Source organism: Fusarium pseudograminearum, chromosome 1 (assembly GCF_000303195.2).
Source record: "Fusarium pseudograminearum CS3096 chromosome 1, whole genome shotgun sequence".
Classification (NCBI taxonomy): domain Eukaryota; kingdom Fungi; phylum Ascomycota; class Sordariomycetes; order Hypocreales; family Nectriaceae; genus Fusarium; species Fusarium pseudograminearum.
This window is the reverse complement of record NC_031951.1, coordinates 2,924,655-2,951,601: the sequence shown is the minus strand read 5'-3', so window position 1 is coordinate 2,951,601 and position 26,947 is coordinate 2,924,655. Positions and strand designations below refer to the sequence as shown.

Here is a 26,947-nt window from a genome sequence, read left to right as displayed (position 1 = left end):
TTATAAGGACCTGTTAGAGAGGGTCTATACGATTGAGTTTATTATGCCAAGAGCCTCTAGTTCACTCTATCATAACCAGGTACCTAGATATGCATCTGCTTTTGGTGCTGGGGCATATCGTACTCGCGTTGTTGAGTGCCTCCTCGGAGAATGCGTCCACGCTGGGTTCAGATTCTGTCCCTGCGTGAGTCGGGGCAATATGGCTTCTCTAACTGTAAATTCATTTCATTTTGCGAGCTACAGTGATTCATTGCTGCCTAGTTCGCATTTAGGAGTGCTGCCTAGGTAGGTCGAGTTTGGCGTTCCTCTTTTCTGTAAATCTCCTCCTCCTTCCTTAACCCCCTCCTCTTTCTTTACCCCCTCCGTCACCTTTTTGCACCGCCATCCTTGCAACCAACATCAGCAGTCAGAGGCCTTCACTGACAGAAGACAGCGTAAGTATATGCAACCATCTATCATCGATGACTCTCTTACATGACGCATCATTATAACTCACTCTACTCTACAGTATTGTCATTGTGATGACTGCCGGCGATGGATTGTCGAGGCAGAGATTTTGTATTTAACGTGCAGAATATCCCGTACGATACGGGAAAGCTTAACAGAACTAAAAAACCAACTCATTCGCATCAAACGGATTGCAGACGATTAGAGAATAAGTGAATCCGACGCCCAATGCGAATGCTGCCTCATTGAAGAACAAGAACATCCACTTCAGTCCCTCAACCTTGAAAATGTTGCTATGTAAGTTCAAGTTTCTAGCTACCTATATATGAATATCTGTACTAATACATAATAGCGAGAAGATCGCGACTTGTCATCGGAGAGTACTTACCAGATGAGCCTTCTGGTTTTGATGCTAGGGGGGCTACGCTGAAGCAGCCGAACGTCTTTGATCCCGAGACAGACAATTTCCATCTGACCCAGGAGAGATCTGCCATTCTGATTGCAATGATAAAGAACAAACAAACCAACGTCTACCGACCGGTTTATGAATTGCCAAGATGGGCTCTGGATCGCTGGCTCTATGGGAGAACACTACATCACAAGTTCTACTTCTATTCTGAGTTTCTCGAGAACGTCACCGACGGTGTGACCGACAAAAAAGTTCGATACAATACAATCACGAATACTATCAAAGCCAAGGTGGATGAAATTTTCGCCGCTCGCCAGTAAGGCACTATCATTCCTGACAGCACTACACTTCGGAAGAAAGCGTTCAATAATTTGATCTTCCTTCCCTGTGAAACGGCTTATATCTCGAGTCTAGCTTGCTATTGCTGCGTATGCGCAAGGTGGAAATGATAGCCCTCTAGCACTTGCTGGCGATGTTGTGGAAACGCATGCTGCTTGGTACTGACAAGTGGTACGCTCACAATCCTACAGCCGACAAAGAGAGCGTCAAACTTTTCCAACTGTTACTTAGTGGTCAACTGTTTGATGAGGAGGATGCTGAAGAATTGGCTAGGCACTGCAAGGTATGTTCTACAGTCGGGCCAGAGTTACACTAGGATATAACTAATAGATGCCTAGAAGCTTTGGAACCACGACTGTCCTACGCAAGCCATTTTAGTGCTTTCACAGAGCATTATTGACTACGCGTTAGAAGGACTGGCCTCAGGGTATCAGAAAAAGTGTCCGCTAAGAGCATAAGGGATGAAATTAGTAGGTCATCTTATGCGACTTAGACTACACTCTTTAGGCTATTTATTTCTGTACCCTAAGACTCAGGGGATCAACTTTCCTGCTACCCAGTGGACTGGTCATAGAGGTTTGCTTGGCATGGGCTTTGATCTACCAGTTTTGCGATTCCTACAAGCTCCTCCAAGAGGCAGGAATAGTAGATGTCGACTACAAAATGCTCGCTCGGAGGGCCTATGAGCTTGCTCAGAGAGCCGTGGGGGACTGTCTTTGTCGTGCCTTTTCTTTCCGGAGACGGCGAACAGGCCCCGGAATGACTCTTTTGTCCCTTCGAGATCGGGGAGCGACCCGCTCCCTGTGCCTGACGATACATCATACGATGCTACAGAATATTCAGCTGCCAGGTTCCTAGACATCTTCATTGACATTAAACGGTCGAAATTGGAAGCGGTTGACGATTTGACGAAGGCCAACAAGGAACAGATGCCTGATGTGACATTGCCTACCGCCGACATGCCCAAGCTACTGCGCAATGTTATGGAAGCTGGGGATTATCACAAAAGAATGGATGCAGTAAAGAATATGTTGGCCCTCTCGATGATCCAGTATGAATCAAATCTGGAATTGATTAGAGACCTGGAGAGATCAGAGCTGCAAGATATGATCACGATGCGGGATGCATTGGCGGATTGTGATGAGGATTGTGATGAGGATTGTGATGAGGATGAGGATGGTGAGGATGGTGAGGACGAGAACAACTAGTAACCAGATGGTTCCAGGTCAGCCAGGAAGAAGGAACAGGGGAGCTTGCTATTGGCGATACTTGAGATTGATAAAGGTCATGTAGAGGAAGGCATTCTCCCCTTCTGGCAACGCTCTGAGCAATAGCGGGATAGGAGGTAGATAGGTAGTTAAGAAGAAGGAAAGAGAGGGTATCTTGAAAAGGAAAGATGTTCATCTTCCATCTGGTTGGTGTACCGCTGAAGCTCCTATTCTCCTTCTTCTGTTCTTAGGCGCCTTTATGGCAGCCTGCAATTTATCGTGGAGCAGTTGAAGGCTATTGCGAACATCGCCCTGCAACGTAGGTTCTATGATCGATTAGTATGATGTAAAATTGTACGTTGTAGCAAGTAGGAATCAACTGTCTCTTGGTTAGGTACTAAGGTGGCCATTGTAAATTTGTAACAGTGACGATGGCTATAGGCGCTGTCTACCTAAGACCTATACCTAGAGCAGAGGTGGCCTGGATCTCTTATTACGTGCTCGGGATATCACGTGACTCATAACGTCATCTTCTAACCGTCGCGATTTCGGAACCCAGGTACCTTGATACGCCCACTTCTCTAACTCTGAACGTCAACAACTCTTTTTACTCTTCTGTTTCTGGCCAATTGACTTCCCAATTGACTTCAAAATAGTACTGTAATACCGTCAAGATGTTTGCCCGATCTGCATTCCGCGCCGCTCAGCCTTTGAGGGTATGGTTTTCTCCCCGCGCATGTCGCATTAACACCCCTCCTTCTTCCGTGATGGTCTTGGATTATCAATCAAATGTTTCTCTTACCAAACCACAGAAAAAGCTAATTGAGTTCATCTACAGTCTGTTCGTCGATATGCCACCGAGGCTGGAGGGGCTGGCGGTTCCAATGCCCTCCTCTATGCTGCTGGAGCTGCTGCCCTTGGTGGTGCTGGTTACTGGTACTTTGGCAAGAGCGGAGCTCCCGTTGCTGCCGCTGCTCAGGACGTGAAGAAGGCTGTTGGTGTTGAGCCCAAGGCGGCTTTCACCGGTGGTGATCAGGGTTGGGTCTCCCTCAAGCTCTCTGACGTCGAGATTGTCAACCACAACACCAAGCGTCTGCGGTTCGAGCTTCCTGAAGCTGACCAGGTCTCTGGTCTGCACGTTGCCAGTGCTCTTCTCACAAAGTACAAGGGCCCCAATGACGAGAAGGCCACTCTACGACCCTACACCCCTATCAGCGATGAGAGTATGTAAAGATGCTCTTTGTGTATGAGCGCATGCTAACTGCTTTACAGCCGACAAGGGCTTCCTCGACTTGCTTATCAAGAAGTACCCTAACGGCCCTATGAGCACACACCTGCACGACATGGCTCCTGGCCAGCGACTCGACCTCAAGGGCCCCCTGCCCAAGTACGCCTGGGAGGAGAACAAACACGACCACATCGCCCTCATCGCTGGTGGCACCGGTATTACCCCCATGTATCAGCTCGCCCGCGCCATCTTCAACAACCCCAAGGACAAGACCAAGGTCACTCTTGTATTTGGCAACGTCAGCGAGCAAGACATCCTCCTCAAGAAGCAATTCGAGGAGCTCGAGAACACCTACCCTCAGCGCTTCCGAGCCTTCTATGTCCTCGACAACCCTCCCAAGGGCTGGGCCGGTGGCAGTGGCTTCATCTCCAAGGACCTTCTCAAGACAGTTCTTCCCGAGCCCAAGAACGAGAACATCAAGCTTTTCGTCTGCGGCCCTCCTGGTCTCATGAACGCCATCTCCGGAAACAAGGTCAGCCCTAAGAACCAGGGTGAACTGACCGGTGCTCTTAAGGAGCTCGGCTACAAGGAAGACCAGGTTTACAAGTTCTAAACAAAGACATGTGTGGATGTAATGATAGATTTGAATACCGGCGACGAAGATTACTGCTAGTGTAAGATTTCAGCTTATAGAAGCGTTAGATGACGAATATGCCGTCTTGAATTGATACCAGGTCAATCTATCTACCGGATTCGTGAGTGATAATGACGACTGCCTATCATTATTTTGTAACTGCTTAATATAGGTCTGCTGAGATTTGATATATGATAGAGTGATTATTATATGAGAGGAGATGATCGCTCATGTTTCATCTTATGTGATGGCCTATCTACTTCAAAAACTAACGTTTCCAAAGACTAACAGCCTAGCCTGGTGGGCAACAGAAGTTAGCCTCTAGGCGTCGAAGTGCAAAAAACAAACAAGCGTAAGACGTCTGATCTAAGTAGTATAAACTGACCTAGTATCCTGGTATTCCGTCTCTTAGGCTCCCGGAGCCGACTTTTATGATACCCTGAGGACAACTTAGCCAGAGAGGCTATTGATAGCCTTGTTGATACATCCAACAATGATAGCAGACCACTTAAGACCGTTAGTGTAATCTTTTGCATCGATACTCTCGTCCCAGCCGGGGAAAACAGCTATAATAGCGTTAGCATGTGAGTCAAATTTGCTCGGACAAGTTACTTACCTCCGGAATAGCCGGTCCAAATACCAGGCGCAAAAACTACGTGCTTGAACCAATCTCGACCATCCAAGCCGCCCTCATAGAGGAAGTTTCGTTCGAGGAACTTGTATCTCTTGTTGATCCTCTCGATAGTGTAGCCGAGTCGGATTTTCCCAATGATATTCCACCATGGAAGACCCTCTTCGAGTTTGTGGTTGGCAATTTCAGCTTCGGCGTCGAGCTCACTGGCTTTGAGGTGGAAGTGTCCGAGTTGTTGGCGGATGTGGTCGAGGCTCTTCCTGAACTCGTGCTCGCTTCCAATAGGCTTGTCTGACAAGACAGTACCACGCATGCTAAAGATTTCGTCGTCGCTCGTGACGTCGGCAGCAGGCTCGAACTTAGCTTCAACCTTGTCAAGGTAACCATTCAGAGCATCGGCATACTCGGTAGCGCTGAAAGGGATGATGACGGTGCCTGCGAGCTTGGCAATAGTGAGACCTAGAATCTGAGCCATGGTTCGGTGGTACTTGAATCCGACATCGCCGTATTCCTTCATCCAGTAGAAGCTATCGTAGTTGCTGTGGTAGTGGTAGACGGCGCTGGTGCTGCGGTACTTGAAACCGAAATCGATGCAAGGAATACCCGCAAAGTCCTGGAAAGCTGTGAAGTCGCTACCGCTACCCATGGTCGCAATTATACCGGACCAGAGATCGTTGACGGTCTGGCCAGGAACTGTCTGGTTGGGCGAGGGAACAGCGCTTGTGACATCTCGGATGATCTGGTTGAGAAGAGGAGCTGCAGATGCGGTGAACTCGGGACCATCGACACCGACATCAACATTGACGTAGGCAACATTAGCCTCTGAGAGCCAAGGGAGATATTCCTCAACCCATTCAGTGCTGCCAATCAGAGAGTATTCCTCGCCGTCCCAGCTCGCAAAGACGATAGTTCGAAGAGGCTTCCAGCCTGCATCAATAGCCTTTCCAACTCCGCGAATGACTTCGTTGAGAACAGCGGAACCACTGTTGGGGTCACCAGCTCCGCCAACGATCCAGGCATCTCGATGGTTTCCAACAACAATGACTTCGTTGGGGATGGTACCGTTGACAATTCCAATGACATCCCAGATAGGTGTGGTGACATACTTTTGCTCGTTGTAAAGGTTCACAACAACGTCATCTGGCGTAGGACCAATGTTGTACTCGATGCCCTTGTATTTCAAGCCGAGGTTCTTATTCCAGTACTTGTTGAAGTCTGATGACTTTGGACCATGACCATTAAGAGCTTTGAGGATAGGGAGAGCATCCCGGTATGAGATGGGGATTGAAGGGATAGACGCGGTAGCATCATCGACCGGGACACGCGGAGCATCCGGCTTAGAAGGATATCCGGGGGTGGATCTAAAAGGTCAGGTCAGCTACATCTCTGATTCAGAGAAGATTTTACATACGGATCACCAGGGCGGATGCTCAGGAATTCCGCACTTCCGCGTTGAACAGCACTGGGGTTTCGCGCAGGTCCCTCAGGATAAGGCTTATATCCGTGCTCTTCAGTCCTCTCGCCATCATCGCCGGGATCGCTGTAGATGAGGACTCCAACAAAGCCAAGCTCCTGTGCGCGCTTGATTTTGAGGCCTCTAAAGATTCCACCGTATCTGGCAATGGCAATCTTACCCTTGACGTCAACCTTGGCATCAACGAGATCCTGGTAATCCTGATAAGTTCCATAGTTGACATAGACGAAAGAGGCAGTGACGTTTCCACTGGCCGAGTAGCCGTGGAAGATGGGAACACGGTTGTCGTAAGAGGTTGTTGGGTCCTCTTCGATGATGTCCTCCTCGAGAGAGGCCTTGAATGTGGTGTTCCAGCCCTTTCCATTCTTTGACTTTTCCAAGATGGAAACACTGGCGTCAACAGGATAGTTGAGGTAGGCATCGTATGCCACGATGTTGGATGCAACTCCGAACTCCTCCCAACGGTCCCTTGTCCACTCAGCCTGGGGGAGAATTGGTCAGTGTTTATATAGATAGTAAGCGAGTGATTACCTACCTGTGAGAGGTTCTTGCCAGCAAGATGAGGACCAGAAGTGTAATAACGGCTCCATTCCTCGGCCTTTTTGGGGTCTGGGGTATCGAAGAGAATACGTTCCATCTCGTCGTAACTCAAGTGGCTTTTGCCAGGTAACCAGGAACCGGGATGGCCATGATGATGGTGAGGTCCAATTAACAGAGTTTGGATAACGAACAGGCCAAACCCGCCAATAACAACGACAGAGCAAATCAGAGTGAAGAAGCGACGCCAGGTTTGGTGAGGGTACCTCCTCCGGGGAGGGCCGACCCGAATGGTTTGTATGAGAGGAGTGCTCTCGGTTGGCATTTTGTCTTTCTCGCGATGAGAAGAGCTACTGGGGATGGAGTCTTAGTATAAGTCTTGGTCTTGGTCTTGGTCTTGGTCTTGGTCTTGGGTCCGGCCCTGATGGTCAATGTTGTCCGGGAAGTGGAGGGATAGAGGTCTTGGCGGGGCGTTTAATAGGTAGGTATCCAACTCACAGCCGACTCATAGTTGAAGATATCCTAGAAGATGTTGCTCCCGGGACTATTTAAATTGTTGACATGCGTTGGAGCTTGGGTAATGATAATGATGTTGATGATGTTGATAGAAGGAAGGAAAGTAACTCGAGATAAAGACGTGATACAACGGGTCATGACGTTACAGAGCAACGGAGCACATTGACCAATCACAATGGTGGATATACAAGGGATCCACCAGCGGGACGTTTGACATGCCTCGGGATAACATAAGAGAGTATAACTTTATGCAGTTTATGATATTCAAGACTAGATGTATATTTTTCTACTTAGACCTAAGAGCAGGCCTCTATATTACTGTTTAGGCATGGCAAATAATACAGTAAATAAGTATGAAGCATTGAATCACTGAATCACTGCACTTATACCATTACAAGTGAATCACCACACACACACACTTATACGGATATCATCGCAGATTATGCACTATCTACTCCGCATTAGCCGCCGACCAGTTTATTACTCGAATCGGCAATAAGGCGGAGACAAGCGGGGAAATATCTGGTGGCTTGCAGAGAACTAACAAGCTCCGCTCTCGGGGCCCGATGCTGACCCCAGACTCCATGTAGGACGGCCTACTGCATATGTAGGGTCAAAAGACAAGACTAGTGGAGAGAATTAGAGACAAAATTAGTGAAACAGATTATGCTATATCAGACCTGCATACTTAGGCTATTTATTTTGATCGCCTCAAACTCCGAGGCCAGCTTTTTCTGTCATTCCTTATGATGGTTGCAACCTAAGACAACGACTTGTCTTGTTCGCCTTGCCCAGCTAAACTCGGTACTGGGGACAGTGAGAACTCGAGTGCATCATCAGAGCGCCATACATGCTGTACGTCATGCCACCCGCCAATGTCTTACGAAAACAATATTAATCAATCCTCTGCCAAGGTACGGATAGGTGCCGTCGATACTGTATAGCACTGTCTGGCATAGCCCGGCAACTACTAGGTAGGCTAACCCAGCTGAAGTTGCTCCTGTGACTCCCCGATCCTTCACCGTGGTTCCCGCAGCCATCAACCAATACTGGAGCATCACAATTACAGTCCCTTCCAATTACCGGCCTTTCTTGACCGCAATATTCTACATGTCTAACAAGACCCCTGCAAATGTTCGCCCTTCCTGCACGATTGTGAACGGGAAAAGGCGACCAAACCTGATTTGGTAATAGTGACCCATAACTTCCTCAGCGGGCTTGGCTCTTGTACTTTGCCTTTTTTATCGGGCTCTCTCTTCTCTTTCTTTCTTTCTTCTACTAATAACATCTCGTCCTCTTTCTCTATTCATCTTTTCTGGTGTAAGAGTCAGGAAAAGGCTGATCAATAAGTCTGATTGCCTATATCCATTGCTTATTCCCTGACCAGACCGATCATCGCTCTGGCTTAGCGTACTGCGCATTGTTAAACCGAAAAAACAAGAATTATTTAATTCAAATACTCATATTGCTCCTCTATCTCCCTTTGCGCCATCGCCTTTCACAATGACGACAAAAGATGGCCCTAAGCTGCCAAAGCAGCAGCTGGCGATTCTGGGTAAGTTAAACTATTACAGATTTCCTTGGTTCTGTCAACGCCTGTAAAAGGTTTTCAATACCCTTGTCAAATGGTCCTGGGCCGTGCTTTGTTCGCAACATCAGTCTCCTACACAAAGTCGGGATGAGATGAGAAGATATTCAAGTCAATACAATGCCACTAGATTCCCTCTCCTCTGTCCCAGCGTGCTCCCTTATAGATGTTATTGATAAGAACAACCTCTCATCAAGCACAGAGACACTATAGCATAAATCTACAGCCATTATGGTCCAATCCTCCCCAGGTACCCCAAACGTCTTACAAAGATTTCACTAACTTCCCAATAGCCATTGCAAGAATCGCCGAGCCTATGGCTTACACCTCAGTCTTCCCATACCTCCCAGCGATGGTTAGGAGCTTCGGCGTTCCAACGAATAAGGTCGGAAGCTGGGTGGGTGTCACGTCGGGTGTCTTTTCCATCTCACAGAGCATCACGGCTGTTGCGTGGGGAAAAGCGTCTGATACCTACGGGAGAAAACCTACTGTTATCATGGGCCTTTTGACTACCATGGTATGCTTTATAGTATGGGGCATGTCAACGAGTTTGCCCATGGCCATTGTTGTCCGAGCGGTTCAGGGAGGTGGAAACGGAAATGGTTTGTTAAACCATACCCTGTACGTTGGAAATTTCGTTTCGCTGACAGTTATTAGTTGGAATTATTCGAACAATGGTTGCTGAAATGGTCCCCGAACGAGAACTTCAGCCTCGTGCATTCTCCATTATGCCCATTGTCTGGAGTTTGGGATCTATCATCGGCCCTAGTTTTGGAGGCTTCTTCGCCGAGCCCGCAGAGCAATATCCTGAGATTTTTGGTCACATGGAATTCTTCAAGCGGTTCCCATTTATTCTTCCCAACTTAATCTTGACCATCTTCTTCCTCACTTCTGTTACCGTCGCAGTCCTGTTTCTTCATGTAAGTCTGAACTATGGCTTTGCTATACACCGCTCCTAATACTGTTCAGGAAACTCTTCCCAGCAAAAGAGGACACCGAGACTGGGGTATTCTAGTTGGCGAGCGTATTACCCGCTCCTTTAAAAACAATCGCCCAACACCCTCTACTCGTCGCCCTTCTTTCGTAGACGGCGAGGCCACTTCGCCTCTTCTTCCCAACAAGATCGCGCCCAAGACACATTCTCAAGAGCCAGCCAGGAAAGAGCGTGTTCTCACTCGTGAAACCTCCATCAACCTTTTGGCATACACGTTTTTGGCTTTCCACTCCGTCGCCTATGATCAGATCCTCAGTGTCTTCCTGAGACATCCTGTTGAAGAGCACACGCCTGAGAACACGGCGTTCCCCTTTTACTTTTCTGGAGGATTTGGCATGTCACATAGCCAGGTTGGCCTTATTTACACAGTATATGGTGTTGTTTGCGGCACCATACAGTTCACGCTGTACCCTACAATTGTTGCTCGTTTTGGAGTCTTGCGATGCTTCAGATTCTGCTGTAAGCTGTCACCTTTTGCATTAATGATATATCCTCGCTAACTTACTATAGGTGTTCTTATGCCGATCGCTTACTTCCTCACCCCTTACTGTGTTCTGTTCTCTACACACAATGCCCGAACGACGGCTCTTATCCTCGTCATGTTCATCAAGGCCGCTGGAATCATCGTGGCCTTTCCATCCACCACCATTCTTCTCACCAACTCGTGTAGTTCCCTCCGCGTACTGGGAACACTTAACGGCTATGCGACCACATTTAGCGGACTGGGCCGCGCAGCCGGTCCCGCTTCTGCTGGCGCTCTCTTCACTTGGGGCGCTGAACACGGATATGTCGTTACGGCGTGGTTCTTCCTTATGTTTGTCGCCATTATAGGCGCTATTCCTGCGTATCTCGCCAAAGACGGAGCCGGTCCAACCGCTTCCGCGTCAACTTCGGCAGAGAACTCTGATACGGAGGACAATGAGGCTTCATCTTCGTCTAGTACGCTGTTATTGCCTGAAAACTCGGCGGTTGCTTCTGACTCTGAGGATGAAGAGCAACTGTTGAACAAGCCAAGACCCGAGCAGCAAAGTTACGGAACAATCAAGGGAGGACAAAACTAAAGAAATGGCGAGTTTGGTAAAGACTCGTCTTGACAGTCCCTCGGCCGTTCGACATATACACGAAAGGATATGGTATACCTCAACTACGAAGACGATTGAGGTAAAATGATGTTCAGTGCCTAATTTGGTTTGTTATGTTTTGCGTACAACTTGGCGAACTATTTGCTTTTTACGAAAAGGGGGATTATATACGAGAGGTGAGATGCATTGGACATTCTATACATTGCTGGCGTCTAGTAATGATGAGTATAATGATGATGTCTGCATTGGATGTGGCAGCCAAAATAGCGGCTAGTAATAAAAATTTTGACTTGACACTATGCATGAATAGTAACCACTTCCTTATCCTTGAGATAGATTGAGATAAAATGTACGTGAGGTTTATGATGGTTTTATTCAGTGACACTGCGTAGCTATATTGCCACACGTTATAGCTTGTAGTATCTGATCATAACACCACATTCCGTGGTTCCAATCTGACCCTCTCCCCAAACATATAAAGGAGAAAAAGCAGCATTTGGTATAATTTAGTAGTACTTTTCCATAGCATATAGCAATACAAAAAAGAGAGAGATCCTCCTAGCGCCGGTACCGCCGCCTGACGTTGTTTCCTAAAAGAATAGAATCCCTAGCCGTAATATGCTTCAGTCCCCTGTGAATGTCAAAACGCCCCTCCCATGCCCAAAAGATTTTTGAAGGTAATGTCTGCCGCGCTGTTGGAATGAGGAACAAAAGAGGGGGAATCATATAAATACAAATACGAAGCCAGACCATCCCGTTAGATAAATAAAGTTTTTGATAGTAGGAAGAAAAATGAAGTCCCGATAGATTCCAGGTGAAATAGTAAGTGATAAAAAGATGCCACTCTTGTGGTGACATGTATCAGGTATTGGCTCTTGGTGAGCCAGTATGCCTGTGTAATAGCGGATAAGGCATGGGCGACCTTGGAGGGTCACTTCCACGCTCAGTAAACGTATGGTGAGATTCCTCTCCGGACATGAAGGGCCCTGTGGCCCTCGCGCCCATGTCGATCCCTGTTTTCGTAGCTGGGATGTGGCCGTGGGTGAAGCTCGGTCGGATAGATGACGCTTCTTTCTCGTTCTCGTTCTCCATCTTCCCATCTCTCGCTGCGCCAGGGTATCCTCTCCTGCCCGTCTGCACTTCGACTGCGCACCTGATGCTGGTCGTGCCCACATGCCGGGTGCTGGCGGAAGTGCTCCAGATCAGCATCCATTTCACTGAGACGCAGATAGCTGTGACCGACCCAGCGATCGATAGTGTCGGCGATCTGGCGAAACCCTTCGGTGTGACCACCTTCGTAGCGGGCTTTCAGTCCGCATACTACAAAGAGGTAACTGTGGATCATTTCGTGCAGGAATGTTGAGATCAGGAGACGTCGGTTGTACTTTGTGTCCTGGAGGATAGGTGACGACAGCACGATGAGGGTCTCGTAGCCACCATCACGGGAACGTCGCACAGCGGTGGTGCCAACAATATGCGCCTGGTACTGGGCGCTTGCAGGGTGACTCCAGTCCCATGCAACACGACCGGCAAGGCGATTGCCGAAGAAGAGTTCATTGGCGGCGGAGAAGATGCTGCGCAGAGCGTTGTCGTCGAGTGGGAAGTCGGCAGCACGGGATTTGGGGTTAATGAGAGTTCTCAGGATGCGGCCATGGCGTGAGTCAACACCGCGATGTCTTCGACGATTGGAACTGGAAAAGCCAGAGTGGGCGACGTGATCACGAACTAAGCGTGCGGCAGCGAGGTCGCTCAGGAAGCCCGGTTCATTGTCGTCGTTTAGGGGGGATAGACTAGCAAGTGATGGTTGAGTGGTGTCGGATGAAATGGATAGACCGGAGGCTGTGCGTTCCATAGAACAGGCATCGGCGACGGGTGCTGGTGCTGAGGCTGGTGCGGGAGCCGGTGGTGGTCCGGGGGGCCCGAAAGACGGAGCCGGCCGAGATTCGGGTGCTGGACCGAAGGCGCCAAGATCGAAACTAGCATCGATAGAGGGGAAGCCCTCCGGGGTTGGTGAACGTTCGCGAATTACGAGAAAAGAGAGGTTCTTGACAGGTGCTGAGTCGGGACGATGAATCAATGGGGGAGTGGAAGAACCGATGTCGTCGTGGTATAGGAATTCATCTTCTGTGAGAGAGTTGCAGGGGTGGTTGTATGGGTGGGCGGATTTGTTGCCATGATGGATTCTGGGTTGGAATGCCTGTTGCTGCGGTTGTTGGTAGTAAGGTGAGAAATGATCATGCGGTTGTGGTGAGGAATAACCGCTGGGACCAGGAATGGTCATTGGCGTGTTGTCGTATGCGTCGTAAGGAAGCTCATCGGCAAGCCTAGATCTCTTTGGATCGAAATTGAAGGCATCGCCATGGCCGGGAGCATGGGAATATGAATATGCATCGCCGCCTTCGGAGATGCTTACCCTCCGTTTACCGCCCACATAGTACGGACCCCGGCTTGTGTTGATAGCGGCAGCGGCAGATGTAGTGGTAGTACCAAGTCCAAGCGGACGACCCCCGTCAACCACCCAAAAGGCCATGGGACATTTCGAGCCAGGGGGTATGAATTTGTTGAGAAATTGGTCGCTTGAATACGATGACGATAATGATGAGGAGAGAATAGGGAAGAGACGAGTCAGCGTCACATAGGGGGTTTGGTTACTGGGTGTGATGTGTGCGGTGATTGATTGATTGCTGTGCTTGTGGTGGTGTGCAAATTAAATGTCGTAATGTTCAATCCCTTGTTAGAGCTTCTTTTTGTTTCTGCTCAACTGAATTGAACTGAATATTGATATGTAAAGAACAGAGAACGAGTTTGATGGTCGAGGGTAGTCGGTGAAGCCGATGGCCGGGTGGCGGATTTGACGATGGGGGACGCGTGATGCCGGCTGCAAATGCAAGTTGATGGAGAGACGAGACCCGGAGAATGGTGGAAATTGGATCCGAAAGAATGGAGAAGTGAAGAAAAGGATGTGCGAATATAAAACAGACCAGAAACAGAAATGGAAGGAAAGAAAGAAAAGTGAAGAAAGATATCTAGATAGGGTAATATCGAGAAACGTAGCTAGTAGACTAATAAAACTGCTAGTAAGATATAAACCTTGACCGTAAGTTTCGACGGACTTGTTCTTAGCAGAAAGAAGAATGAATCAATAGATGTGAGGTAGGTATCTTGTTTTCAGGGCGATCGGGTAGTCTTGGAGGGTAGTCCATCGCTGGCGGTCCACTAGCCCAGGTGGGTAACCCGCCTAGCCTAAGCCTGAGCCTGAGCCTAGCCCGGTGAGCCTAAGCCTGCAGCTGGCAGTGAGACCCCTGTCTGATGCGCTGGGGAATCCTTGTCTCTGGCGGTTGTGAGGCGCTGAATGGATGACACGACAATCTGTAATGTACCTAAAAGCAGGTATGTATGAGATGGCAGTTCTGTGGGTTTCGTCTATGTCGATATTCAATCAATTAATCGCCTCACTTATTTTACAATTTTGTATAACCTACTACCTACTACCCATTTCTCAGTGAGTGTGATAGTGGTTTACCGACGGTGTCACAAGTTACCGGAAGTTAAACGAACTTAAACCCTGCTTGATTAATTGATTGCAGACGTCGCCAGTCCTCAACGGGCATGGCTGGACTTGGTTATTGTAGATATAGCGGTGAATTGGTTTCTTTTCCTGGCCTTCTCATCGCCGATATCTCTGTACTATCAGACTCTTGACAGTCTAGTCTAACCAGATGAGACTGACTTGAAAGACCCCTGGTCAGGTCAAACCCTTGTGAGTTGGACAACATGCCGCCCGTTGTATGTACTTGTCTATAAAAAGGAATGAATGCCTCTCACAAGCCAAGCAAGGCCAGGTACAGAGTAAGACAGCATAAACTAAACGTACCAGGTCGAAACAAGGTCCTTTGGTTTTTTGAAACCCTCTTGTGTCATTAGGGTTTACTTTTATCGACAGCCCAAATCAATTGCCGTCTGTTGATCTGCATGCAATTGTCAATTACATATACATAGCCTACATACAAACATGAGGCCTATTCCCCTCTTGGCATAAAAGACCGAGTCTCCACGGCATATGGAGACCAACTGGCTGAAGCGTTTTTGTTTTACAAGGCGGACTAATGTAAAACACCTCTGACCTGACTTGACTTGACGACAACCTGACCTGACCAAACCTTGACAGCGCACCATGATTCCATATCTCCACCTCTCGTCTCGTCAAGGCCTGCCCGGCCTCTACCGCATATCAACGAGAGCCTGCTCCGCAGCTAGGATATCCTTTGGTTCTAAAAGTGTCATGCGTCTTACCGATATGGATATAGATATTAGCAATGCCTGCACTCGGTAAACAATAGGTCATTGCTGCTACTCTATTACTACTCTACTCAAGATAACTCACACGTGGTCATTCAATCAAATTCTGCGGCAATAAAATCACAACAAATTGAGGCCTTCTAACTATCTCAAATAGCCAAATATCTCTCGTGGTCCTTTCTTTATTCCACTTCTTCTTGATCGTCACCATTGGTCAGGGGTCCAACATCCTTGTCCGTAATTGGCCGCCCTGGAATTTTGAGCTTCTTACGGGGGGGACCATCATCATAATCATGGCCCCCAGGTCAGGGTCCTTGTTCTTGACAAGTCGCTGGTTCTGAAATGGAAGACATATTACGGATATTCGGGTCTTGATTTGTGAAGAAAAGAGCCGCCCAGCTGATGATTAGTATCTGCAGTGAGACATCCCTTCCTTGGGGGAGCACGGACTGTCAAGGGATCAATCAAGCCGCTGTCGTCAATGAGTCAGATTACATAGCAGTGGTTTTTTCTTTTTTTTTAAACAATTGACAAAACAAGGGATGCGCTACAGCTGAGCTTTGAAGCATCACGAGCTGTACATAGTATGCCTCTAATAACCTCATCTCTAGCTACTAACTCTTGGACTTGGATCGTGCTCTCTCTCACTCCACTTCACTTCCCACAGTAACATTGGCCTTCGATCTCTTGTAAAAAGCAGCTTGGACCATGTTTAATTCCTGTCATGAAGATCTTGCAAAAAGCAAGTAATCTTGTCCACCGTCATGTTGTTGACAACAATTATATGTCTTGCATTGGCCGACTCATGTTTCCCAGCTGTTTGTACAATCTGCCAATCAATCTTTTACATACTTCAGTAACCCCCTTTCTAAATAATATTACAAGCTTGATGCTTGTTCCTGCGTGGCATTCACCCGCCAATTCTTTTTGCCACGCGCCTCATCTTTGCTGTAGCATCGGAGATACAGAAGGATAGGAAAAGACCCTTTCCCCACCGACGATCACTTCATCCCGTGACAGATTATACTACTACATTGGTCTATGTACGAGCTATTTTCTGTATCCCAAACATGGATCTCGAGACCCCCTAAATCCCACTATTATGATCGTTATTTCTGCCAACGTTACAGATCTTCATCTACCCGTATCAAGCTCGTATGTATATAGTCTAGCGGCTTCTGGGTTGCAGAAAAGATGACCTCTAAGTTTCAGGGTATTGTAAAAACAAATGACCTAAGATTATAGTCTAAACAGCAGAAACTGGCTTGCTAATTTCCATCTCTTATACCTCGAGCGGGCAACCTCTTTGATACCCTGAGGGTAGTCTAGTCTAACAGATCTTCACCAAATTCTGCAGTCGCCAGCCGAACGCCTTTTTTTGATGCTCTGCCCATATCCAATCACACTCACCCTCTTCCTTTCACTACAATCCAAGTCCTTGTACAAACCGAACCTCGTCAGCCTGCTTCTCGAGTGCTTCTCGCATCCTCTGAGAGTACACCTGTTGTCTCTGTTCCTCCGCCGCCGCTTCCTTGCTCCCGTGACTCTTGTCGCCCTGCAATTGCTCGGGAGTAAACAATGTATCCCCTGTGAAACTGACCATGCCGAGCTTGTCGCCCGTCCAGAATAGCACGTTGTCCTCGTTGGGCCGGTCGTGTGCCGTCTTGGTGGATAAGATCTTGCGCGCGAGATCGTCGGATCCTGGCATCGAGGCGAAGAGTGATGCTTGGGTGGGGGGGTCACTGTGGCCGATCTTAATTCGACGACATTCTGTGTATCCGTCTCTCTCAAACCACTTGATCTGACCTGCGCCGTCTGAAAAGGCTACCTTTGTACCATGGTTGATGACCGACAAAATGATGGATGAAGCCGCCGTGTAGCGGTTCTTCATGGTTGAGTTTTGCTGCATCACCCCGTCACTTGACAGGTCTACTGTATCGAGGCCGTATAATTCTAGTGAGCCCTTGGTCTTGTACTCCCCGCCTGCTACCAAAGTTCGTCCGTTGCTTGATGTCTTGCACTCGTGAACTCTATCAGCTGAGAGCTCTCCGCGACGCCGTACTTCGTGATCCAGCGTGGAAAACGGATAAGGCAGCGCTGCTAGACTAGAGAGCCGCGACCCGGAGTAAATGGAACCTATGATCTTGGGGAACTGTCTCCTGTCATAGTGAAGAATATTGGAAAACCTGCCTGCCACGTAGATGTCGTCCGACACGGTTTTGTCACCAGCTGGACGGGGCAGATGAAGAATACTGGTTGGCGTAGGCTGAGACAACGAGGCGTACGGCGGCAACGGGTTCGGATCGAATATGGCCCTGAAGGGGTTATCTCCGTCTGTCATATGGCTGTCTATATCCAGCCTCTCCACGCTATTGCCGTGATGATGTTGAGGCGCGCGAAAGTCTTGGAGATGAATGCCCAGCGAAGTGCCGACTGTCAAGGGGATTCCATCCTGGATCTGGGATAAAGTTGTGATGGACCATTCGAAAGAGTGTCTGTTGACGACCTGTAGACGATTGAGATCGACTTCTATGAGATCTAGCACGTTTCAGTTAGTGGGGTTGAAAGAAAGAGATAACCTTGGGGAGCTTACGACTCTGTACGGCAAAGACAGCCCTACTGTTGGTGTTGTCGACACTAACACACTCGGTGACACCCGTGTCGATCTTTTTGGACCGCCTTGTGTTTTGATCTCCGCGGCCGTCAAAGAAGAGGATATCCGGCTGACTCGTTGCAATTATACCTCCCCTCCTGCCTCTAGCGCCGTTGATGTCCCATAAACATACTGACCCGTCGTCGAGTGGTGAAACGGCTAACAAACTGCCGAGGCCGTCGTCGCCATTGTTGGGGCTGTAGAGAGCCATGCCTCGGACTTCGATGAAATGATCCATCCGGCTGTGTTCCCCGCGAGGCGTCTCGAGCCAATTGATGGATGTCGGTCCCTGGCGCTGAATATACTCGTCATACCACGAGACGTGCTCGTCAGGGAACGCAGGGTCCCAGTTGGCCATGTCTTGAAGGAATTCGAAATGATCTTTATCTTTCAGAGGCGATTCATCAAATTCCAGTAGGGAGCCGGCATCCTCGTCATCTTGGCTGGCCTTGCTCAATGATGAGTCAGGTAGAGAAGCAAAAACTTTTCTGCGATTCTGAAGAAATGAGTACCATGGTGAACGCTCAAAACAATGGCGCTTCCAGAGTTCTTCGTCAAGACAGACATCTCTAAGTCTCCGTGATACAAGTTGTAGTCTGGGCAGTTGATGCGGTTCAAGGTCTGAATGGTATTATATTAGTTTATGGTCATGATATTTGCACAAGATTTTATTGCATGAGGTTGCTGTATGGTGATAGCGGGGTACGGAAGGATATGGAATTGAGGGATAAGCTGGGGCTAGACGAGGCTGTAACTCACAGCACAAGATCTGAAGGAGGATCTCATGAGGGAGCTCGTCCCAGCGACGCGAAGATTGCGGGCTCAAAGCCATTGGGCTCAGACTTGGTGGAAGCAATAGAAGAAGAGATGTAGATGGAGATGAAGTGAGCACAGCAGCAGCAGCAGCCCAAGTCGAGTTTGTTGGTTGATTGATTGATCGGTCGATCCAAAAGGAAAGTGTGGACTGTGGAGAGACGAGATGGGAAGCGAAGCCTTGGCAAAGCTTGTGCAGTCTTTCTTTAGTCTTTAGGCAGTTAATTACCTAAAAATACACTGAGGCCAGGTTGTCTGTGTAATCGTTCTGCTGTTAGTATTTCAATGTGGTTGTAGCAGTAACATTAACAGAAGCAGAACAGTACAACTATAAAGGCTAAGTGGTTGAAACCCAAGGGCGGGTCAGAGGCCTCAGGGTATTCAGGGTATCAGAAAAGTTGACCACTTAGAACATAAGAGACGAAATTAGTAGGACATCTTATGATACTAAAACTGTAGCCTTTAGGCTATTTATTTCGATACCCTAAGACTTAGGACGTTAACTTTTCTGCTACCTAGAATACCCAGTAGAAGGGATGGACATAAGCCGGGATTATCTAAAATCCACCAAGAGGAACCGGCAGTTAGAAATAAGAGCCGAGTACAAGTATATGATTCAGAATTCAGAGATCACATTACAGAAGCATATATACAGCATATTGTCAATGGTAAACCAACCCGGCAGTCGCTGGCCCCTAGCTAAAGCAACTCTATTGGCATTAATCAACTAAGATGCACGCCTCGATAGACCACTTGGCCTTTCTCGCGTATGCCCGAAGGCTTTGCCGAATATGAAAAAGCATAGATCACCCCAGAGGGGACCAAGAAATAGACAAAACGCCAGCCATAACTGCATGGAGTCCAAGTGACAATGCCCAACCATCTCAATATATCTCTCTCTGCACCTCGCAAAGTCTTTGATCCGCGGCCCCTTTCCCTGAAACTACATCAAAATCAACCTCAAAATACCGCCTTGCGCCTGAGAGCTGGATTAGTCTAGTTGTAGATTGAGTAGTGGACGGAGAGCGCAATGATGAGAGCAGTGTACAAGACAGCCTCGACTACGAGTTGCTGCTTGAGGATTCCGCGCTGATCCTGGGTGAGACACTGGATTTCCCCATGGGTGTACCACGAGATGGTCGAGTTGAGTTTGCCGTAGAGTACGACTGGGCCGATAAACGGGAAGAAAAGGGTCAGGATCATGATCCAGATGAAAAGTCGCTTTCCTCGTTGGGCGACCATGTCGGTTCGCTGACGGTGGTAGAACATGTTCTCGCGAGCCTCTTCAATAAGGCGAGTCTCGGCCAGTGTGAAGGGGCTTCCATCGAGAGGTTCAGAATCGGGCCGGAATCTGCGAGACCGTATGCTTGAGGAGAACCCACGAGGTTGGCTCTGTCCGGCGCGAGGAGTTGAAAAGCTCGGCTGCTGTCCTCGATACCACGTCCGGTGAGTGCTGGACTGGGGCTTCGCGGAAGGCGGAGTATCAAGAATAGCGGAAGAAGAAACGAGCATCTCAGAAATTCTCTCGCTTGCTGCAGTCATGTTAGCATTTGGTCCATCACAAACACTCTGCACTTACAATCACGGCGACGGAACCTCTGGCGCAGGCTCTTGGGCTGGTGAGTCGGCGCGGGTCGTGCAACGCTACTCTCGGGAGATATGGCCCAGAAGCTTCTCTTGGGAGGAGAAGGGGCTACAGGGAGACCTGGCGATGCAGCAGTGCTGATAGTGTTTGACCTTCCACGGGCGGCGAAGTTGCCTGCACTCTCAGTATGATCTTCTTCACCTCTCTGTCGTTTGAACTGCTGCAGCATTTGAGCCTCGGGAAGACTGACGAGAGGAAAAGGCAGCGATGGAAGCTCTTTGAGAAAATTGTCATGAGGAATGTGCTTCGATTTGTTGGAATTATCAGAGTCTTGTATACCATGTCTATACAGTGGCTGATCGAGGATGGTCAGAGGGGTCTTGGGTGGCTCTCGCCCAAGAGTTTCACGAATTCGATTCCAGCTGAAAAACCTTTGACCATTGGGCAAGTTTGAGTCTGCGGTATTGCTGTTTGGAATTGCGTCCGAGTCAAGGCTCTGGTAGCTTGCTCTGTTGGGGTCCAGATCGGAGAGGAGGATACCGTCAGGCGTCTGTTCATTTTGGTCTCTGCGAAAAATGTTGGAGAATCGAGCAGCTGATTCGGGCAATCTGGACATGGGCTGGACAAACTTTCGAGCAGTGTTGCTGGCAAATGTCCCTGGGCCATCGCCATACCGCGGAACAGAAACCGCAAGGTTAGTTCCTCTGTCGCGACGAATGTGGTACGAATCATAAGGGTTGTCGCCGTAAGGGTGACGAATGATTCTGTCTGTAGAGCTGTATGTGCGAAGTTGATGGCCGCGCTCGGTCACATCAGACACATCAGCAAGGCTGCTCCCAGTTCCTTTTGCGATGCTGTCAAGGTATTCCTGCTGCATGGAGTTGAGAACTTGTTCGCTAGTGACAGTCTGCCAGTCGCCCTCGGTACCAGTAAGAGGCCTGTTCTTGTCAAGAGCAGCGATTTCACCAGTCAGTCGTCTATCGGGGATTGGAGCACGGCGCGTGTCTTTGTCTCCTTCCCGATGAACCGGAACTTTGACCTCTTCATCGACATTCTAGGCCGAACGAATAGCGCCAGCATGGTAGAAGGAGGCAACAGGGGCACCTCGCTGCGAAGCATTGGGAATGTTTCCCTCTGGGGACCGCGGGATGGTCTCTTTTGAAGACACGGCTAGTCCGGCTTTGTGCAGCGCATCACTTACTTCTCTCTCGGCCGATGGGCGAAGAAATCCCGAGTACGTCTCATTGTCATACTTGAAGGGGTCGTCATGACTGTCGGACGAGGCATGGGAGTACCTCTTGGTTTGTTGCTGAGCGCGATTGTCCGTTGGGAAATCTTCGGGATCGCAAGGGATGGGAGATTTCCCGTAGATGTTTGCGTCATTGCCACTTTGCTTGCTCAAATCACTGTAGAAACTGGACGAAGAGTTAAACGAATGCAAACGAGGAGAAGATCTCGGCTGCACTCGCACGGACGGACCAGAGTGTGAGACAAGCTCAAAGCTCTCCGTTTGTGGTGCCCAAACGTTGTGGTTGTTCTGGGGGATTCCATTCTGTGGGCTGTAACCTAAAAAGTTTCCCTGACGTCTCAGCGGCTTGATTGAAGCTTCTGGGTAGCTTTCGGATGCATCGTCTCCAGCGACAGTTTCCCACTCTGAAGCGGCTTGATCTTCGAAAGACGAGTTGTCGGCCTTGGGAACTGTGAGTCCCGTCCCAACACGTGGATTGATACGAGGAGGACGTTCTGCGACGAATCTGTTTGGATCGGGGCTTTTACCACGAGACTTGCTCGGGGCGGGGGAAGAGAAGTCGTGCATTTGAACACCATCTTCGATTACAGACTTGTCATAATGATTCGAGTGACAGGAAACAGTAGAGGCGGTGGTGTTACGCCCATGACGCGCATCTCGGGCCGAATTGTCACTCTCAGTGTATGGCAGAGACTATTGATTGAGGTCAGTATGCTGGAGGAGACACAATGTGTGTGCAACTTACATTTTCAGATAGAGGTTTCATCATTGGAGCGTTCACCGGAGTGAGTGCGTGAGATCGAGTATGCATGTCATGAATGAACAAGTGAAGCTTCGAATAGTTGGAGATGTGATAAGGGAGGGAGAAAAATTGAGGAGGAGTAGGAAGGTGAGGAGAAGTAAGTAAGCTTGAACGCGAAAACAGTGACTCGAAAGTGCACGTCGAAAAATATGACAATAATCAAAGCGTTGGAGATTAAGTATTTTGCAACTCTTTACCTCCTTTTTGAGCGGTTCGACGCGTGCATGTAAAGAGTAACGTGGTTGATCACGATGCGTTGAAGAAGGTGGAGGAGTAAAGATGCTTTGGGGTGCTCCCCTTCTAGGCAGAGACGGGAGAGATATCTTCAAACGCCGCTAAGAAATATTTTGACTGAGGCATCAGCCTAGAACTTGTCTGGCAGCGATTGAGCTATTACCTGCGTCGATTTTGGTGAGTGGATGGAGGCTGGCGGTGGCAGCTGGCGGGCAGTGTCAGGGAACTGCCAAGTCTGGGGAGGGGTTTCAAGCAGGTAGAGTTTTTATTAGCTTTACTTGCTATGGTATAAGGTGATATTCAGTATGGAAACAGTATTTTCTTGTCACAGTGACTTGTAGCAGAGTATTATATAATTCTATTTCATACTGGGCTTTTCTCTGTTTCTCTCTCTCTCTCCTAATGACTATAGACCTAGCTAGAGCTTGATAGCCTATTGAAGAATCCTAAAATTAATAGAATTCCGAGACAGCACATAGAATCATCCGTCATGTACCGTGACCGATGTTTGTGTAGTCATTTCGCTTGTTGAGAGGTGATAGTATCGTCAATCCCTAGCTAGGTAACTAAGACCGGAGCCCGCGAGGGAAACTTGACGATGGACCAATGTTTCGTTCATCCTTCTTTTCAGTTGTTGTTACTCCATCATCGCCCTTTCTAGCAGAGTAGTAATAAGGCCAATTATCCATAATGGCCACATGTTGTAGTTGTGGACTGGCCTCCACAAGCATGCGCGCCAACCGTAAATACCATCTCGTGATTTCACTTTCTGCTGATGGAGCTCTGGGTAGATCGTGCCTTGTGATTTCCACTGCCCGGCGGGAAGGGATAGCAAAGGCCAGATGAGTAAGGTTTGTGTCGTTTTTCAGGTGATTGCAAATCATGTTGACATGCTGCGATAATAGTTTAGCTAGGTCTCTTGGTATAGCTTAACACACGATAATGTGCGCGCTATCATATATGAATACGTACCAGCATAATAGTTAATGTATCTGTCCACCGTCCTGAAGTTCCATTGTGAGAGCCTGCATTCTCGTGTATTATCAGCCACTCTAACCGTGGGAAGCTGGAAGTGATCTCCCTAATCTCCCTGAAAGTCGTATGAATGACTATGCCGACATCTTGCTCGTGTTGTGAAAAGTAAATATAAAGGCGCTCAAGATTCCGCATCCTCATGATCTGCCGGTACTGATGGGCGGCGCTATGTTCTAGCTCTAGATGCTGCTCTCCAGGTGGCAACAGTCGCTCGACGTAGCAATGAAGTAATGTAAGCTGTGATCTATCGTAGCCAGCGAGTAATACTATAGTGACCTCTGCCGATGCGTTGATATGGAGCTCACGATGTTGTAGTGGCGTGTCTAAAGGCCTGGGTATATCTAGAGGCCTAAGTGCACCACGCATCATTTTCCACTTTGAAGCCACCAATGTACTGTGATAAGGGTGGATGAGTTTTGCGAGCTTTCGTTTACTCTCGATAGGTAAACAATCAATGTCAAGCCTCAGATATCGAATTGCACTCATCTTGAAAAGCAGTCTGCTGAGCACGTCTACTAGGAGATCGTATGGTGGTTCAGGTAACTCCTGTGACTTCTTCCTGTCATTTGGCTGACAAGAGGAATTTACTACAATTGTAGCTTTCCTAAAAGCGAAAGGTTATCATACGTTTGTTGACATGAAGCAATCGCTTACCTAGCAGCACTTAAGCAAGGGGTAATGCGCATCTCAGGTTTGACTATAACCAGCGTCTGCAAGTAATAGGCAAGCCGCCCTACATCTCCGCGCGGTCGAAAGTCTTCAAACTTGCAGGCATTGAAGTTATTGTAGCTTTGAACGCAAACTGATACGATTGACCTGATTGTTGCTTTGTCGCAATAGCTTCCGATCCAAACTGCTATCTCTGGTGGCAGATCTGTGAGGCGAGCCATAGTATTGGTGTATGCAACTATACGCTGCTGGGAACTGATATGAAGGAGGAATGAATATAAGTGAATGAGAAGGAGAAGAAAAAGGTATTGAATGAAAAAGAGTACCTAGCCTAAACCTGGGTCAAGGCAGTAAGTAATTCATGGGGCAAACAATGGTTGATCGTGGAAGTTGAGTAGCAAATTGTTTCCCCAGGTTTCCTTTTGCTTCCCTCTTTTGTTTTTCAATCTCCTCTTTTTGTCTCCTTCTCTTCTTTCTTATAATCCCCCCCTCCTCCTTTTCCCCCTCCTCTCTATCTCTTCTTCCTTCCTCTAGTTATTTTTCATTGACTCATTTTCTCCTTTACATCTCTCTCTGCATCCAAAAAGTAACCAGCCTATTCTTGTTTTCCTTTCAACTTCTCATATAAACCTTTATATATAGATCTATCAGATTCCCGTTCACTGGTAATTTCACGCCGGGGCGCATCATTTATGCTCGCCGGTTAGTACCCACGAAGGGGCTTCAAGGCCGCAGAAACATTAGCCGCTGGAGGCATACGAGACGAAATTAGTAAGTCAGCTTATGTTATTTAGATTACACTTCTTAGCCTGTTTATTTATGTACCCTAAGACTTAGGAGGCTAATTGCTTCTGCTACCTAGGTGTCTACTAGAGGGTCAAATCAGTTGCCCTGCGGTATATAGACGGCATATGCCTTGACGAGATCCTAAATGATGCGTTTGCCTCTGCGCGCCGATCAGTGTGGGAAGCGAATGCAGCGACAACACAAAAAACCAGACAGCCACTCTTGGAAGACAATATCAAGCGCCTCATACCAGACAAGGGACTGCCACAGATGATAACCGAAATACTGGCAGATCAGCTTGCTGTAGAGAAGGACACATGCTTATCACACCTACCATTTGCCCAGCCTAGTAACGACACAGTTATTAAGGTGGCGTAAAGGAGAGGCTTCACTCCTTTCTCGCAACTTCACAGTACAACGAGTTGTTGGTAATACACAATTAAATACCCATTCTAGTATGCTATGGACTAACCCGATATCTACTACTAGAATTCGCTCGATGCACCATGTTCGACCTTGACCCAGAGACCTATCTACGAGCGTCTTCAGTCGAAACTAGAGTCATATCAGGCTATAGGAGTAGATAAGCTCCTCGAAATTGCGAATTCAGAGTTCCAGGGCGCTATACTTGGCGATGCAACGGGTCTCGGTAAGTCATTGCCTGCACTATTGGCTGCACTGCTCTTATGAGAGCAAGCTGGCAGCCGTAACTTCGTGCATGTTATAACCAGGCCTGGCTTGGTCTCTCAATGGGAAGGTGAGATTAATCGCCATTTCAAACCGGTATGTGTTATATCGATGTGGAAATATGTTTACTTGCTTACTTGGATCCATATAGGAGCAGCGGCCGTCATGTCTGAGGCTTGACAGCGTAAACAATGTGCATCCATCGTTACTTATTGAGTACGATATTGTAATCTGCTCTGGTTACTTCCTTGCAAAGAGATTTTCAGAGTGGCGCCGCCATATTTTGCAAGCATATTCAGGCCAATTCTTCGACTCATCGGACTGCGATGCATTGAACCTGCCACGGCCCCCGAAGTCTCAATCTCGCTTTGGTCATTTTCCACAATATCCTTTATATACTACAGTGGCAAACCCGATCCTCGTTGTGGTTCTTGATGAATCACATGACGCAAAGAAACCGAGATCCAAGCTCAACAGAGCTCTGTCACACCTACAATACGAGCGCATCTTGATGCTAACAGGGACTCCTATACACAACACGTTCGCTGATCTGACTGGGCAAACGATGCTATTGCTAGGTGGAGGTTTCTTTACTTCCTCTGATCACTTCCATCACTTGTTCTTCGACCAGAAGAATTCTGAGCCTCAAGGATATAAGCGACAGTTATACTGTCGTTTTTACCAAGGCCTTATTGTGGCTCGTCCTAAGCACGTTGTCAAGCTGTGTGCAAAGGTCGAGTACAACTCTGAATACACTTCAACACAGAGAATGTGGACTCTTCTGATTGCCTCCAAAGTCAGGAAGGCCAAGTTTATTATGCGTCAGAAGTTGGAGACTTATGACGCGGTGCAGTAAAATGAGCTATTTGCAAGGGCCATGGGCCAGCTCACCGAGGAGTACGACCCGGAACTAAGCAAATACAGTATGGCAATCGAGCTAGGTATGGCGATCTGCTTCAAAGACACGGAATTGCCAGTTCCGGAACACGGTGGAACTAAGTTGGATGCTTTATCGCCAGCTCAGTTCAAAGAATTCAAGGCACGTTGG

The 26,947-nt window shown here is 48.2% G+C and overlaps 8 protein-coding genes across 8 annotated transcripts, besides 4 other annotated features; 3 read left to right on the top strand and 5 right to left on the bottom strand.

Annotated features, from left to right (window-relative positions):
- Window positions 1-734: 734 nt before the first annotated feature.
- FPSE_12040 (uncharacterized protein) lies at window positions 735-1,176 on the top strand (the record flags this gene model as incomplete). The annotated part of the gene is made up of 2 exons (XM_009265157.1): window positions 735-744; window positions 800-1,176. 2 exons carry the CDS (start codon window positions 735-737, stop codon window positions 1,174-1,176), a joined length of 387 nt encoding a protein of 128 aa, XP_009263432.1.
- A 1,152-nt stretch (window positions 1,177-2,328) lies between these two features.
- Window positions 2,329-2,393: a microsatellite.
- A 684-nt stretch (window positions 2,394-3,077) lies between these two features.
- Window positions 3,078-4,244, top strand: FPSE_12041 (uncharacterized protein; the record flags this gene model as incomplete). Its single annotated transcript, XM_009265158.1, has 3 exons — window positions 3,078-3,119; window positions 3,242-3,626; window positions 3,676-4,244. 3 exons carry the CDS (start codon window positions 3,078-3,080, stop codon window positions 4,242-4,244), a joined length of 996 nt encoding a protein of 331 aa, XP_009263433.1.
- A 471-nt stretch (window positions 4,245-4,715) lies between these two features.
- Window positions 4,716-7,232, bottom strand: FPSE_12042 (uncharacterized protein; the record flags this gene model as incomplete). The annotated part of the gene is made up of 4 exons (XM_009265159.1): window positions 4,716-4,831; window positions 4,882-6,257; window positions 6,308-6,852; window positions 6,906-7,232. 4 exons carry the CDS (start codon window positions 7,230-7,232, stop codon window positions 4,716-4,718), a joined length of 2,364 nt encoding a protein of 787 aa, XP_009263434.1.
- Window positions 7,233-8,926: 1,694 nt separating this feature from the next.
- FPSE_12043 (uncharacterized protein) lies at window positions 8,927-11,066 on the top strand (the record flags this gene model as incomplete). Its single annotated transcript, XM_009265160.1, has 5 exons — window positions 8,927-8,978; window positions 9,305-9,613; window positions 9,669-9,931; window positions 9,981-10,464; window positions 10,516-11,066. The coding sequence occupies 5 exons, from the start codon at window positions 8,927-8,929 to the stop codon at window positions 11,064-11,066; spliced, it is 1,659 nt and encodes a 552-aa protein (XP_009263435.1).
- A 964-nt stretch (window positions 11,067-12,030) lies between these two features.
- On the bottom strand, window positions 12,031-13,617 carry FPSE_12044 (uncharacterized protein; the record flags this gene model as incomplete). Its single annotated transcript, XM_009265161.1, has 1 exon — window positions 12,031-13,617. One exon carries the CDS (start codon window positions 13,615-13,617, stop codon window positions 12,031-12,033), a length of 1,587 nt encoding a protein of 528 aa, XP_009263436.1.
- Window positions 13,618-14,323: 706 nt separating this feature from the next.
- Window positions 14,324-14,370: a microsatellite.
- An 836-nt stretch (window positions 14,371-15,206) lies between these two features.
- Window positions 15,207-15,249: a microsatellite.
- Window positions 15,250-16,809: 1,560 nt separating this feature from the next.
- On the bottom strand, window positions 16,810-18,871 carry FPSE_12045 (uncharacterized protein; the record flags this gene model as incomplete). Its single annotated transcript, XM_009265162.1, has 3 exons — window positions 16,810-17,924; window positions 17,980-18,660; window positions 18,799-18,871. 3 exons carry the CDS (start codon window positions 18,869-18,871, stop codon window positions 16,810-16,812), a joined length of 1,869 nt encoding a protein of 622 aa, XP_009263437.1.
- A 977-nt stretch (window positions 18,872-19,848) lies between these two features.
- On the bottom strand, window positions 19,849-22,497 carry FPSE_12046 (uncharacterized protein; the record flags this gene model as incomplete). Its single annotated transcript, XM_009265163.1, has 4 exons — window positions 19,849-20,384; window positions 20,432-21,491; window positions 21,639-22,379; window positions 22,432-22,497. The coding sequence occupies 4 exons, from the start codon at window positions 22,495-22,497 to the stop codon at window positions 19,849-19,851; spliced, it is 2,403 nt and encodes an 800-aa protein (XP_009263438.1).
- A 791-nt stretch (window positions 22,498-23,288) lies between these two features.
- On the bottom strand, window positions 23,289-24,647 carry FPSE_12047 (uncharacterized protein; the record flags this gene model as incomplete). The annotated part of the gene is made up of 3 exons (XM_009265164.1): window positions 23,289-23,615; window positions 23,695-24,361; window positions 24,412-24,647. 3 exons carry the CDS (start codon window positions 24,645-24,647, stop codon window positions 23,289-23,291), a joined length of 1,230 nt encoding a protein of 409 aa, XP_009263439.1.
- A 194-nt stretch (window positions 24,648-24,841) lies between these two features.
- Window positions 24,842-24,958: a repeat region.
- Window positions 24,959-26,947: the final 1,989 nt, after the last annotated feature.